At 43.5% G+C, this 15825-nt stretch overlaps 1 protein-coding gene across 2 annotated transcripts in view; it reads right to left on the reverse strand.

The window, feature by feature from the left end:
• Positions 1-1893: 1893 nt before the first annotated feature.
• Positions 1894-15825, reverse strand: part of BORCS5 (BLOC-1 related complex subunit 5) — a 97373-nt gene continuing 83441 nt past the window's right edge. For both annotated transcript variants that reach the window (XM_086401978.1, XM_086401977.1), the window contains exon 4: positions 1894-2555. In XM_086401978.1, the coding sequence (XP_086258104.1) occupies positions 2325-2555 (231 nt within the window). In that variant the 3' untranslated portion in view covers positions 1894-2324. The remainder of the gene's footprint in view (positions 2556-15825) is intronic.

Here is a 15825-nt window from a genome sequence, read left to right on the forward strand (position 1 = left end):
AGTCTAGTGGAAGGGAAGATGAGAATGCCTCGTATTATTTTTTTCAGCTTTTCTGCCAGTTTGAAGTTAAAAAAAAACGTGAAGTTAGGAAAAAGGGAGTGTTTATGTAGCCACATCAGATACTAAAATGTATTATGAAATTTTAATATTAAAAGTGTGAAAAAAATGCATGAAACAGTATGAAGACAAAGATCAATGGATTCAAATAAAGTCCAATGCCAGATTCTCAATCACATGAAAACTTAATACACGAGAGGAACACTGCCACGTGGCGGTGGGGGGCATTAGTTAACAAACACTGTGGCCTCCCCATCCTGATGTTTCCTAGAATAACCTTAGCTACTCAACAGGCTTCTAAAATTACAGAACATCTTTCCTGATGTGAACTCTGATGAATTGCTCTAGAAATGGTTTAAAGCCCCACTAAAATCCCGACCATCAAAGGCATTTATAAAGACAAGCTTCTCAGGTCCCCCAGAGTTGGTGCTCTGGGACAACCTAGAAGGACAGGGTGAGGAGGGAGGTGAGAAGGGGCTTCGGGAGGCAGGGGGACCACAGGTATACTTGTGGCTGATTCACGTTGATGTATGGCAAAAACCCCACAATATTGTGAAGTAATTACCCTCCAATTAAAATAAATAATTAAAAAAAAAAAAAAAACAGGAGGGAATAAAACTTGGGGAAAAAAAGAAAAAGAGCTTCCTTCACGAGAATGGCCCCCAAACCTCTGACCTCTGCAAGTCTAGCTCCCCACTCCCAGCGCAGGGCCTCCAACCCCTCCATGGCTCCCTCAGGCCACTTCACCTTCCTGGGCTGGGTGTCTACCCACTTTCCTCATGGTGCAAAGAAATGTTTCCAGAAGGGTGCCCTCCGAGGAAGACAGATGCCCTCTTGGCCTCTTCATTTGGCTCTGGGTTCCAACCTGTCTTTCCGGCTCCGAGACAGTGAACATCTTCATATGTTTTGGGCCTTAGAAAATTCTAGAAGCTGTTGATTTTTACACCATGTTTAAAATTTTAGAAAATTGTATTTTCCATTGAGCTTGGGATGTTTATACTTAAGCCATCATGCAGCTGTTTTAGGCTCTACATTTTACTCGGGGTTCTAAGAACCTTACAGGATAGTGTAAGATCAAATTTGATCAAAATCTGATTAGAAGAATCAGATGACGTTTACCTGAGAGATGCTAAATTAAGTGGGATCAATTTTAACCTTATAAATATACTAAAGGCTGTTTGGACATATAAAAAGTCACGCTCTGCGGTTGAAGAAACCTCGGGAGCCCCGTGGGCCCCAGTGACCCCCCTCTATCCCCAGCTCCTGGTCTCCGTCTGCCGGCCTGGGTCGGTCCTACACTCCATTTCTTGGCTTCTGCATCTTCTCTTCCACTAGAACCTTTATAACATGCAAAGGACTGTGCTAAGAACTTCTGTGGCTCCTCAAATTGCTTCATTTCCTAAACCCCCAGAGAAATTCAGCAGCGCTTGAGTTGTTTTTTCTCTTCAGGAAAGAAGGGCAGGCACTACACAGCCCTTTCTGTATGCAGACACAGTGTCTGGCCCGGGCAGTGGGCCCCGTGGATGCCTGCTGGGTGCGCGCTCTTCCTCTCTGCTTCACGTGTCTGCGAAATTAGTAAAGCAATGCTGGCTAAAACCTGCTTCAGAAACTGGAGTCCTGCCAACGCTGATGTCACAAGAGGAAACCTAAACTGTGTTTGCATCAAGGAAACCCATTATCAGTGGGAGATGAACCCAACCAGGCTGTGGAAAGGGAGGCTTCAGCTTCCACTGACGACACAGCAGGGACACCCTAAGCTGACACAGGAGCGATGCCAGCGCCCTGCCAGGCTGGATAGAGGCTGGCTGTGATGGAAACATGACACGCACACCTGGATTAAGTTAGCTCTTTATGTATGCAACCCGGACAGCCTATGGAGAAAAATGTCACAGAGGCATCAGGGACACAGGGCTTCCTCAAGTCTTCTTCCCCTTCTCTTCATAGTTTCAGTCTGCAAGCTAGATTAGATAATATACACTGTCAATTAAAAAAAAAAAGCAAACTAAATTAAAAAAATAACTCCCAAGGCAGGGTTCTGTACAGAATTCCTAAGAGTTCAAATATTCCCACTTCGGAGACCATGGAGGGCAGGTTGGTTGGCTTTGCAGGGGAAAGCGCATCAAGGGGAGGGCTGGAGCATCACAGGTCTCCAGGGCAATGGACTGCCTCCTGTGCCCTTGGGGAGCACCACACTCCCCTGACCTAGGTCACCTCCTGTGTCTCTGGTTCCAAAGGCCCCGCGGCCCTGGTGGTGCCGGGGGGCTTGGCTACAGCCTGAGCTCGCGGTCGGGCTTCACACTGAAGGGCTCCAGGCGCTCGGCCTCGGGCAGCAGGCTGTTGAGTCGCTCCAGTAGCGGTACCGTCTGGTCGATGCCCATCTGGATGCGACGCAGGATGGCCGACATCTCATTGACCTTCTGGATCTGCTCGGCGTATTTGGCATACCTTTTCTGGCGCTCCTGCATGAAGCTAAAGAGGGTTTCTACAGACAGATCCATCTGCAGGGGCAAGAGAAGTGAGACACGTTCAATCCCGTGGAAACAAGTCCCAGCGAGAGGATGGTCGGGCTGGCGGGGGGTGGCGGTGGGGCTGGGGGGGCTGGGGCGTGGCGAGCAACAGGTGCGGACCACGGGCCACGTGGAGGACGACCAGCGTTCCTGGAAGTGGAAGCCTGGGGGACGAAAACCTTCCCGAATGTGGCTGGAACCCTCTGCAGGGGGAGTGAGGTGAAAGCCCCCAGGTCCCGTTCTGGGTGTGTAAGCCACTTAGTCCTAGGTGAGGCCCAGGGAGTTTCTAGCTCTTTTTCTCTATAGAAAGAATCCTGGGCTGGGAAATCAGGCAGATGGGGTTTGACTCTGGCTCTGCCATTGGTATAGATGGAGAAGCTCTATAAGTCAGCAAAAACAAGGCTGGGAGCTGACTGTTTGCAAAATTCAGACTTAAAGTGAAGAAAGTAGGGAAAACCACTAGGCCATTCAGGTATGACCTAAATCAAATCCCTTATGGTTATACACTGGAAGTGAGAAAAAGATTCAAGGGATTAGATCTGATAGAGTGCCTGAAGAACTATGGACAGAGGTTCGTGACACTGTATAGGAGGTGGTGATCAAAACCATCCCCAAGAAAAAGAAATGCAAAAAGGCAAAATGGCTGTCTGAGGAGGCCTTACAAATAGTTGAGAAGAGAAGAGAAAGACAAAGGAGAAAAGATATATCCATCTGAATGCAGAGTTCCAAAGAAAAGCAAGGAGAGGTAAGAAAACCTTCCTCAGTGAACAACGCAAAGAAATAGAGTAAAACAACAGAATAGGAAAGACTATAGAGATCTCTTCAAGAAAATTAGAGATACCAAGGGAACATTTCATGCAAAGATGGGCACAATAAAGGACCTAACAGAAGCAGAAGATATTAAGAAGAGGTGGCAAGAATACACAGGAGAACTATACAAAAAAGATCCTAATGACCCAGATAACCACGATGGTGTTATCAGTCACCTAGAGCCAGACATCTTGGAGTGTGAAGTCAAGTGGGCCTTAGGAAGCATCACTACGAACAGAGCTAGTGGAGGTGATGGAATTCCAGCTGAGCTATTTCAAATCCTAAAACATGATGCTGTGAAAAGTGCTGCACTCAATATTCCAGCTAATATGGAAAACTCAGCAGTGGCCAGAGGACAAGAAAAGATCAGTTTTCCTTCCAACCCCAAAGAAGGGCAATGCCGAAGAATGTTCAAACTACCACACAAATGCACTCATTTCACATGCTAGCAAAGTAATGTTCAAAATTCTCCAAGCCAGGCTTCAACAGTATGTGAACCAACAAGCTGGATTTAGAAAAGGCAGAGGAACCAGAGATCAAATTGCCAACATCCACTGGATCATAGAAAAAGCAAGAGAATTCCAGAAAAACATCTACTTCTGCTTCATTGACTACACTAAAGCCTCTGACTGTGTGGATCACAACAAACTGTGAAAAATTCTGAAAGAGATGGGAATACCAGACCATCTTCCCTGCCTCCTGCGAAACCTGTATGCAGGTCAAGAAGCAACAGTCAGAACTGGACATGGAACAATGGACTAGTTCAAAGTTGGGAAAGGAGTACATCAAGGCTGTATATTGTCACCCTGCTTATTTAACTTTTTTGCAGAGTACATCATGTGAAATGCCAGGTGGGATGAAGTACAAGCTGGAATCAAGATTGCTGGGAAAAACATCAATAACCTCAGATATCCAGATGATACCACCCTTATGGCAGAAAGTGAAGAGGAACTAAAGAGCCTCTTAATGAGGGTGAAAGAGGAGAGTGAAAAAGTTGGCTTAAAACTCAACATTCAAAAAACGAAGATCATGGCATCTGGTCCCATCACTTTATGGCAAATAGATGGGAAAACAATGGAAATGTGACAGATTTTATTTTCTTGGGCTCCAAAATCACTGCAGATGGTGATTGCAGCCATGAAATTAAAAGACGCTTGCTCCTTGAAAGAAAAGCTATGACAAACCTAGACAGTGTATTAAAAAAGAGACATTAGTTTGCCGACAAAGGTCCTCTCGTCAAAGCTGTGGTTTTCCCAGTGGTCATGTATGGATGTGAGACTTGGACCACAAAGAAGGCTGAGCGTCTCAGATCGATGGTTTTGAACTGTGGTACTGGAGAAGACTCTTGAGAGGCCCTTGGACTGCAGGGAGATCCAACCAGTCCATTCTAAAGGAGATCAGTCCTGAATATTCATTGGAAGGACTGATGCTGAAGCTGAAGCTCCAATATTTTGGCCACCTGATGCGAAGAGCCACTCATTAGAAAAGACCCTGATGCTGGCAAAGACTGAAAGCATGAGGAGAAGGGGACAACAGAGGACAGGATGGTTGGATGGCATCACCGACTCAATGGACATGAGTTTGAGCAAGCTCCGGGAGACGGTGAAGGACAGAAAAGTCTGGCATGCTGCAGTCCATGGGGTAGCAAAGAGTGAGACATGACTGAGCGACTGAATGACAACAATTGCCACTTGAGTTGCTAATACTCATCCTTCCTGTCTCAGGTTTCTCATCTGCAAAAATCAGGGGACTGATGGCAGATTTGCAGGGTTGTTGGGAGGACAAAATGAGATGAGGTGTGCTAACATACCAGCTCCAATACTTTGGCCACCTGCTGTGAAGAGCTGACACATTGGAAAAGACCCTGATGCTGGGAAAGATTGAAGGCAAAAGGTGAAGCGGGTGGCAGAGGATGAGATGATTGGATACCATCACCAACTCAATGGACATAATTTGAGCAAACCCTGGGAGATAGTGGTGGCTTCCCAGATGGCGTAGTGGTAAAGAACCCGCCTGCTAATGCAGAAGACATAAGAAACGTGGGTTTGATCCCTGGGTCGGGAAGATCCCCTGGAGGAGGACATGGCAGCACACTGAAGTATTCTTGCCTGGAGAATCCTATGCACAGAGGATCCTGGCGGGCCACAGTCCACAGGGCTGCAGGCAGTCAGACATAACTGAAGCGACTTAGCAGACACACACCCATGCGTGGGAGACAGTGGAGGACAGAGGAACCTGGTGGGCTGCAGTCCATGGGGTCACAAGGAGTCGGACATGACTTAGGGACTGAACACCACCACCACCCCAGCTCAGGGCTCAGCCTAGCACTGAGGACTTTTACAATTCACTTGGTCCTCCGTCCTTGCTGCGGAGCACAGTCAATCTACATGAGCTGCCGGGAGGGAGTGGCACTCTCTGCCAGAACCACAAATGTCAACCAAGTCAAGTCAACACCATGAGAGGTAAATAGAGGACTGCTTCATGCACCCTCCCTCCAGTCAAACAAATTTGGGGTTCTGGGCTCCCCTTCTGGGATCTCTTTTCCTCCCTTGATGGGGTTCTTTGGAACCGATCATCTGGATAAAAACAGGGACAGTGTACCACCAGAGTGTCATATGCCCGTACCCTTCCTCTGCACAGTCCCACATCCACTCCCTCTCTGCCTGCTGCTGTTCCCTGACCAGGGAAGAAACAATCACACCACCAAGACTCAAGTTTCTGTCTCAAAGCGCAGATGCTCCCTCAGTCCTTCCTTCTTGTGTCTCCCAGGCAAGGCCCTTCCTAGCCCTGGTATCAGGCAAGGTGCTGGCAGACGCTCAATGCTTGTTTCCGCAGAGCCTGCGAGCATGGTGTGATAAAGACAAGCACAAAACACTCTAACCTCTAAGAAGGCCTGGCCTTCACTCTCTTGCCACTGCTCCTGACGACTAAGCCCTAATCCCTACTGTAGTATGTACCCATGAGCCCCAGGCACAGACTTCCTCTAGCATATCTGACACAGCTTTAGGCATTGTCAGGATTAATACAATTCGGAAGCTTTACCACTTTAACCCTTTCTATTCTGTATTGGAGTACAGCCGATTGACAGTGTGGTGAGAGCTTCAGGTGCACAGCAGTGACCCTGCCCTGCATCTTAGCATCTGGACAAACTGGAGCATCTTTACCTTTCCCATTTTTATTCTGGCACTGAGATTCCAACAAGGAAGCGTAAATACAACACAGAGACAGCAGACATTTACTGCCACACATCATGTGCGGTCCTAGCGATACGGATATTGAGAATCAACTGTTTACACCCACACAGCAGACTGTGTACATTAACATGACTTTTCTCTTCCACTCTCTTTGTTAACATGACTTTACTATTCTAGGAAACTCAGGCCCAGAAGGAGAAATGTTGCACATAACCTTGTTTCAGGAACTTTCAGCAAAACGATTTAAGTTCAAGAAAAAAACTATTGGATTTTCCCAACAGACAGAGAATGACTAGTCCTCATGACTCTTGCCTCAAAACCCTGGCCTTGCTGTGACCACATGACTAAGGACTAGTCCGCGGCTTGTACAGGAGGAAGTCTCTCATGGAGCTTCCAGGCGTCTTCCTTAAAAGTTAGCAGGCCTGCTCCTCCTCTTCTCCTTCATCCCCTCCCTCCCTCTGCTGATGCTCAAAGGCAGATGCAGTCCTCATGGGTCACAAGAATAACGAAGGTCACAATCCTTGGGTTGGCACAGCGGTGAACCAGATGAAGTCTGGGCCTATGAGGACTTTTGCCCAATGCAACTTTTCCCAGGAATGGGAAAGAACAACAAATTTCTGTATGAGCCACTGTAATTCCAGGTCTTGGTAAACCAGTGGGATTTAAACTTACACTGATAGAATGAATGTGATAGAGTCCCTACCCTTAGAACTTGCTGTTTACTCTTAAATTCATACTTTAAAACTTGCCCCACATATTCACACATTGTCACTGGTGGTAGTGTATTTCAAAGGGCAGGTGAAAAAGGAGATAAGATTATTTGTGCAAGTACAAGCTTTACTAAGACATGAGACATCTGTAGAAGGGGTTCAGACTCGTTCCAAATACCTGATGTGGATTTGCCCATCTGGCTGGTCCATTGCCAGCAATGGGTCCAAAATATTAGCAAATCAAAGCAGCAATATGCAAAATGGACAGTATATCATTACCAAGTGGGGTTTATCTAAAGGATGTAAGCTTTCTCAGCATCTGAAAATCAAAGTCATTTTGATATAATAAAGATTAAAAATCACAATCATTTCAAATCAATGCAGAAAAAGCACCGGACAAATTCATTTATAAAACATTTCAGCAAATTAGGAACAGAAGGGAACTCCCTCAATCTGACAAAGGTGTCTATGAAAAACCAACACTTAACATCATAGTGGCAGACAACAGTTTTCTCCCTAAGAGCAGGAATAAGGCAAGGATTCTTTCCTACTCTCGCCACTTCTATTCAGCATTATATTAGAGATCCTAGACAGTGCAATAAGACAACCAGAGGAAATAAAAGGCACAGGCACTGGATAGGAATAAATAAAATGGTCTTAATCTACAGATGACATGATAGTGTGCCTAGAAAATCCTATGGATACTTAGACCCAAAACCTAATAAAACCAACAAGTGAACTTAGCAGGGTTGCAAGACACACAGTTAATATACAAAAATCAATTGCATTTCTACATATTCGCAGTGAACAACCCAACAATGGAATGAAAAAATATATATAAAACTTAACAACTGCATGAACATCAACTTAGAGAAAATGCCAAAAAAATACGTATAAGACCTGAACACTGATATTACAAAACGCTGCTGTGAAAAATTAAAGGAGATCTCAAAAAATGGAGAGGTATATACCATGTTCATGGAAGACTAAATATCAAGATGTCAATTTTTACCAAATCGATTTATAGATTCATTTTCAATCTAAATCAAAATTCTAGATGGCTCTTTTTTTGGGGGTGGGGATTTGATTGGCTGATTGTAACTAAATAGAATGGTCAAAAGAAGTATGAAAAAGAACCAAGTTTAGGAAACTCCCTGATGTACTGTGGTTAGGATTCCAGGCTTTCACTGCAGTGGCTCAGATTCAATCCCTGGTTGGGGGACTGAGATTCCACAAGCTGTGCAAGGTGTGGCAAAAAAAAAAAAAAAAAGGCACAAAAGAAAGTTTGAGAGACTTATAGTACTTGTTTCAAGACCTAATATAAACCTACAGTAATCAGAACAGTGTGGTAGTGGCATGGAGACAGGCACATATAGACCAGAGTAACTGAAACGAGTGCAGAAATAGATCTAAACATATGTGGTCAGTTGACTGTTTTTTTAAACCAAAGTTTCCAAGGTAATATATTAGAGAAAAGAAAGTTTTTCAACAATTTATAGAACAACTAGATATCTATACAGAAAAAAAAACCTGAACCCCCACATCTCACTCCCTTCACAAAAATTAGCATGAAATGAATCACAGGCCTAAATACAGAATCTAAAACTATAAAACTTTTAGAAGGAAACACAGGAGAAAAACCTTTGCTATCCTATAGAAAGGAAAGATTTCTTAGGTCCGAAAAACATTAACTATAAAAAAAAAAAAAATGGTTAAACTGATCATTGAAGTTTTAAATTTTAAAATTTTTAAAAATTTAAAAAGAATTTTAAAATTTCTCTTCGAAAGATATCATTAAGAAAATGATAAGCCAAGACACAGACTATTATATATATATGTGTGTGTGTGCGTATATATGTATATATACGCACACACACACATATATTCAGAATATGTAAAGACCACTTACAACTCAATATTAAGAAAAAAAAAATCCAAGTTTCTTTTTTCTTTTTTTTTTCAGGAGAATTGACCTGGGCCTTTGTCTCATTAAAACATTCATTGAATTTCTAAAGAAAATCTGCTTTTAAGATCTTTTTGCATGTATGCTTAATCACTTAGTGGTATCCAACTCTTGGAGACCCTTTGGACTGTAGCCCGCCAGGCTCCTCTGTCCATGGGATTGTTCAAGCACGAATACTGGAATGGGTGACCATTTCCTTCTCCAGGGGGTTTTCCCGACCCAGGGATAGAACCCACATCTCCTGAGTCTCCTACCTTGCAGGCAGATCCTTTAACCGCTGAGCCATCAGGGAAGCCCTAAAAAGGAGAATCAAGATCCCTTCCAGGAAAGTGAGCCTCCAACTGATCAGCTGAATGTCAACTGAATTTATTATGAAGGAAAGGAGGGGAGCCCCTGGAAATGTCTGGGAGCCCAGGGAAAGCTTGAAGTAGGTGAGCTTGCCGGAGGTGAGCTTGAAGTAGAATCTGGATCTCGGGTAAAAAAGTAAAACTTGCCTGAAGACTGAATCCATGGGCACTGCTAAGTAAGGTGGACTACAGATCAGGAAAAAGAGAAGCTAGATATTAACCAGACAGCATTTTCCACAGAACTCCCAGGGGGAAGCCCCGACACAGTGTGGAAAGAAGACATCGTGGTCAACGGCCATATCACTGTGAAGACACTGCAGGCATTTTGTCCACGATCAAGATGACCCTGGATGCCACCCCTGTCTATGCTATCTATGTCTCTAGATAGCTACTGCTCCCAGATGAGAAGTGGCTACGCATGACACCAGCACCCACGGGGCTGAGCACTTCACTGGGGAGGGACCTGTTTCACAGATGCTCCTGTCCTTGCTGAGCTGGGGTGGCAGAAAAGCACTCGGTGGTTTTCAGATCCATTGGTTTAAACCCTCAACAGCTGACCTCCTAAGGTTTTGCCAGAGCTTTCACCTAAGGTGTGAACTGACCATCCAGACCCTGCAAAATGACCTGCTCAGACATCTGAGGCATTTCTGAGCTGGAGCTGCGTGACTCACAAGTCACTCTGAGAGCAGTGGGCTTCTCTCAGAAGTTGGGCATGGGCTTCAGGAGAAACAACAAAATAAAGGGTTACTGTGAGCACGTCACCATTCTAGCTTTACGGCTGACTGTATATAGCTTGCAGCTGAAGACAGTGCTGTCAGACAAAACTGGGTTAAAATCTCGGTTGTGCATATGACTGATCATCTTTGTGACCTTGAACCAATTACTTAACCTCTTCGACCTTCAGTTTCTTCACCCTTAAACTAGGCATAATGTTAGGACTTACCTCATGTGATTAATGTGAGGAATAATGAGATAACACGCACAAACACACAGAAGAGCCCCAGATAAACACATTACCAAAAACATGAGAACTGAAAGAGAAACTATGTCTAGAAACCTCTTTCTCATGAGAAATGGAAAAGCAAGATTAAGTAAATACGGGCAGAGAAAATGATGACCTTTGAAGATATCCACGTAGGCGCACGTATCTCTGTTTTATAAAGCGCCTGGTGGTGCAGTGCCTGAGACTGTGCTCCCAATGCAGGAGGCCCGAGTTTCATCCATCATCAGGGAACTGATCCCACATGCTGCAACTAAGAGTTCTCAGGCTGCAACTAAGACCCAGTACAGCCAAATACATAAAGAAAGAAAAACATTAAAAAAAGGAATTTTAAAGGCGGGTGAGCAACTTTTATGCCTCACCACTATTACACTATCTTCAAGGTTTACACAATCACTCAGAGGACAATCTACCATTGCGTTTTTTGCTGGTAAGTTTTATTTTTGTTCTGAGCTTCTGCTACTGAAAATCTTACAACACAGTCACATTACTTACCCACCAAGTTTCCTTACAGAAACATTTCACACTATGTAATAACTGAAATCATTATTTACCTACAAGTCCTTCCGTATGTTTTTGATTTATATGTTCAGCCATGAGAATGAGTTACTATTACCACTGTTTGGTGCTACCAACATGGTAAAATAAAAATATATACATATACTTGCATGTATATATACATTTTTCAAAAAATATTTTGAAAGCAAGCAGAAGAGCTTCAATAGACGATATCCTCTCTAGCGAGAGTACAATGCTTCAAAAATTATTTTTTAAAATTTCCTGATAGAATAAGCTTTGATGCTAGTTTGGGAAAGGTAGGTCATCCCATGGAAGATGTCTAAATGCTTCATGGAACTTCCCTTTCAAAGTAAAGATAACCTTGTCAAAGTAGTGATACATACTTCAAGAGTAAACAGCCCTAAGTTAGAAAAAAGATGCATGACAACAGCAAGAGCTTCAGAAAGAAGAGTGTACATCTTCTAAATTCTAAAACCCTAAGCTGTAGATAGGTTCAAGATGGTAAAAAGAAAATTTAACTTTTTCACAGATCAAAAGAAAATGATTAGACAAACCGTGTTTCACAGTTAACAAAATTCAACTCTATACAATCAACAGATTATTGCTTTTCCTCCTCTTCTTAAGTTACTTAAGTCTTTTTTAAAAAAAAAACTGTTAAAAAAAGACTGCTTAAGGACTTAGGACTCACCTGGTGGTCCTGTGGTTAGGAATCTGACTTGCAATGCAGGAGACACAGGTTTGATCCCTGGTCTGGGAACTAAGATCCCACATGCCTCGGAGCAAGTAAGCCCACACACGGCAACCAGTGAGCCTGTGCGCCCCCAGCACACGATCGCACACGATGCAACCAAGACCCAACGCAGCCTCAATAAATATTTTTTAAAAAAGATTGCTCAAGAACTTGAGACTCTATTTTAAAAAGTCACTCATTTTTTCCATCCTTTAAAAGTAATGTTCAGCTTTTAATGTGATGTCTCAGTTAACTTAAGCTTTAAGGTCAATTTTTATTTGGTCTCAAATAGTCCACGTTCTCTGTATTCATTCTGCCTTTAAATTCTGGTTTCCCAAGTTGGTCAATTTAGGAATATGGAGGTTGGGAGCTAGAGGCCACAATGGGCTGAGGCCAGCGAACCAAGGGCTTTCTGCCCTCTCCTCACATTTCAAATCCAGTCCCAGCTTTGTTCCTTTGTATAGATATCCTTCAGCGCTCCCAAGTGTAATGAATACGCAGGGGTACACAACTCTGCTCTTTTATTATAATTTTTGTTTCTAGCTAGAGGGGTGAAATGGAAAACTGAGAATTCATTCTAGTTTACATATATCCAAATAATGAATTCTCAGGTGTGTAACAATCTATAGGGATGTGGCCAAGGCTTTAATGTTTTTTTGGAGATGGGCATATCACTGGTTTTTAGCAATGCAGGCTTACCCCCCAATCCTTGACTTGGCTAATAATTCACTACCATAGAAAGACAGAAGTCAGAAGGCTTGAATTTAAATACTACTATCTGTGTGAGCCTGAGTTTCTACTTCTTAAAAATGGGAATAGTAATACCCGTCCATCATCCACCTATTATTTTACAGTAGTGTTATGAAGATTACAAATGAGACGATATATTGAAAATGACTTAAAAAGAGACCAGAACTATAAAAATGTAAACTTATATAAGAAATACCATCAGATGGCCAAATCTGTTTGGAGATCTGTTTTTCATAAGTACTAACATAAAACTAAGAAATTCCCCAATTATATGATCACATTCAAAAGAAACTGCTTCAGTGCTTTATAAAAAGCTTCACTCTTTCTCCGATTCTAAATCTCAGAACTACTGATTGTGATTAGAGAGCAGCTGACATAACCAAGTAAATTAGTACTGTCCCAAGGGCAAAATCTGGGGCTGCAAACATACAGCTTGAAATTCTGTCCAGTGGGCACACAGAAAGGTGCTCAACATCTTCAGTCACTAGGAAAACGAAGATCAAAACCACAAACAGCTACAACTTGACACTCACTAGGATGGCTGAAATAAAAAGCTAGGCAGCAAGTGCTGGTGAGGACACGGAGAAACTGGAATCCTCATGCACAGCTGGTGGGAACGTGAATGCTACGGCACACTTTAGTTTCTCCAAGAATTAAACACAGGGTGACCATTAAATACCACACGACCCAGCAATTTTATTCTTTGATAGATATACTCAAGAGAATTGAAACAGCTATTCACAGAAAAACCTGCAAGCAAATGTTCATGACAACATTATTTCATAATACTCACAAAGCAGGAACAACGCAAATGCCCATCAACTGGGAAACGGATAAACCAAATTGTGATATATCCATACAACAGAATAGTGCTTAGTCATAAAAAGGGAAGCGATACTGATATAAGCCACACCATGGATGAACTCTGAAAACACTATATTAAGTGAAAAGCCAGATACAACAGGCCACACCTTATGATTCCATGTATGTGAAATGCCCAGAAAAGGCGACTCAGAGAGACAGAAAGGAGATTAGTGGTTGCCAGGGGTGGGAGAATGGGGCGTGGGGAGTGATGGCTAATTTATACAGTGCTTATTTTGGGGGGTGATGAAATGTTCTGGAATTAGATAGTGATACTGGCTACTCAAGTTTGTGAATACACCAAAAACCACTGAAGTGTATCCTATAAAACAATGAGAGGTACCTCAAACTCAAGTTCTTAATCATTGCCTGGAACCTTCCTTCAGTTCAGTCACTCAGTCGTGTCCAACTCTTTGAGACCCCATGAACTGCAGCACGCCATGCCTCCCTGTCTATCACCAACTCCCAGAGTCCACCCAAATCCATGTCCATTGAGTCAGTGATGCCATCCAACCGTCTCATCCTCTGTTGTCCCCTTCTCCTCCTGCCCTCAATCTTTCCCAGCATCAGGGTCTTTTCCAATGAGTCAGTTCTTCTCATCAGGTGGCCAAAGTACTGGAGTTTCAGCTTCAACATCAGTCCTTCCAATGAATACTCAGGACTGATTTCCTTTAGGATTTGTTCTTTTTAAAAATTTTTTTGTTTTATTTATTTTTTAGCCATGCCACATGGCATGCAGGATCTCAGTTCCCCAACGAGGGGTGGGACCCACATCCCCTGCAGTGGCTGTGCCGAGTCTCTAACCACCAAGCCACCAGGGAAGTCGCATTCCTGACTTGTCCCTGCACTGAACCCATAATGTCCACCTTCCTAACGTCACTCTGACTGGAAGCATCTTCTGGAGGTCTTTCTTCAGCTTTAAGAACCTGACGCTGTGGCTTCATTCTTGAGCTTTCACACATCTGCTACCTCCTGATTTTGCCTGTGACCCATATGATCAGCTGTCTCCACTTCAGAAAATGGACTGCCCCTTGCTGTCAACCAAAGTTTGGCCCATTCTAGCCCACCATCATCCATCCATTCTCATGGGGATTCAGACAGATTATAAAAGTGAGGGTTTCCTAGGTTGCAACAAAAACTCTTCCAAGTCAACTCTATGGTTTCTGGCTTTCTGACCCTTCTCCAGACGACCATCCCCGAAGAGGACCGGGAGCTCTCTGTGGGAATCTTCTCCGGGGTGCCACCCTCTTGCACAACAGACAGATGACAGGCAGATGTTTTCATCAATTATGCCATAGGCTTGATGACATCAATTACCACACACTGGATGTTCTGATGTGACTATTTCCAAAGGCAATTGTTTATGGTGACTCTTACAGATAAGAGTAAACTCTTGCCACTTATTCTCACATCACACCTTTGATCTGTAAGTCAGACAAGCAGGGAAATCCTTCCCTGGCAAATCTCAGTCTACAAGGTCTACCAAAAACAGGAACTGAAATCCATACTAGCTGGACTGTTTCTTGCAGTAATCTTGTACATCATATTAGGATAACTAGGAAGGTAGAACACAATATATAATTTAGTAATTCCCTAGGTATTTTAATGAATGTAATAAAATCACATAATAACAGGGACTTCCCTGGTGGTCCAGTGTTGAAGAATCCACCTTGCAAGTGCAGGGAACATGGGTTCGATCCCTGGTTGGGGAACTAAGATTCCATCCTGCAGAGCAGCTAAGCCCACACACCACAACTACGGAGTCTGAGCATCACAACTAGAGAATCCATGCACTGCAATAAAAGATCCCGGACGATGCAACTAAGACCTGACGCCGCCAAATAAATAAAAGTATTTTTTAAAATAAAATAATGTTTAACAGTTACAACCACTGCCCACTGTGGATGCACGCTCCGTTGCTTCAGTCGTGTCCGACTCTTTGCAACCCCGTGGACTGCAGCCCCCTAGGCTCCTCTGTCCATGGGGATTCTCCACGCAAGAATACTGGAGTGGGTTGCCATGCCCTCCTCCAGGGGATCTTCCAGATACAGGGATCTAACTGACGTCTCTTAAGTCTTCTGAAGTGGCAGGTGGGTTCTTTACCACTAGCGCCACCTGGGTGAGTACCAATTAAATGTCAGGCACTGTACTATATACCACAGATACATTATCTTTATTTCTCACAAGAGGCCTATAGGGAAAATAGTCTTCTACTAGAGCTGCAGAATCAGGGGTCAGAGATCATAAAATGTGTCCAGGGTCACACAGCTCATCCTAGCAGTAAAGTCAGAATTCAAACTTATGCTTTTTAAGCCTAATCTCCCCCTATCTTTTCTTCAGAGCCCATTAATTCAAATGATTCACTTCAATGAAATAT

The sequence above is a fragment of the Bos grunniens genome, chromosome 5 (assembly GCF_055505025.1).
Source record: "Bos grunniens cultivar Pamir isolate PY7600 chromosome 5, Bosgru_T2T1.0, whole genome shotgun sequence".
Taxonomy (NCBI): domain Eukaryota; kingdom Metazoa; phylum Chordata; class Mammalia; order Artiodactyla; family Bovidae; genus Bos; species Bos grunniens.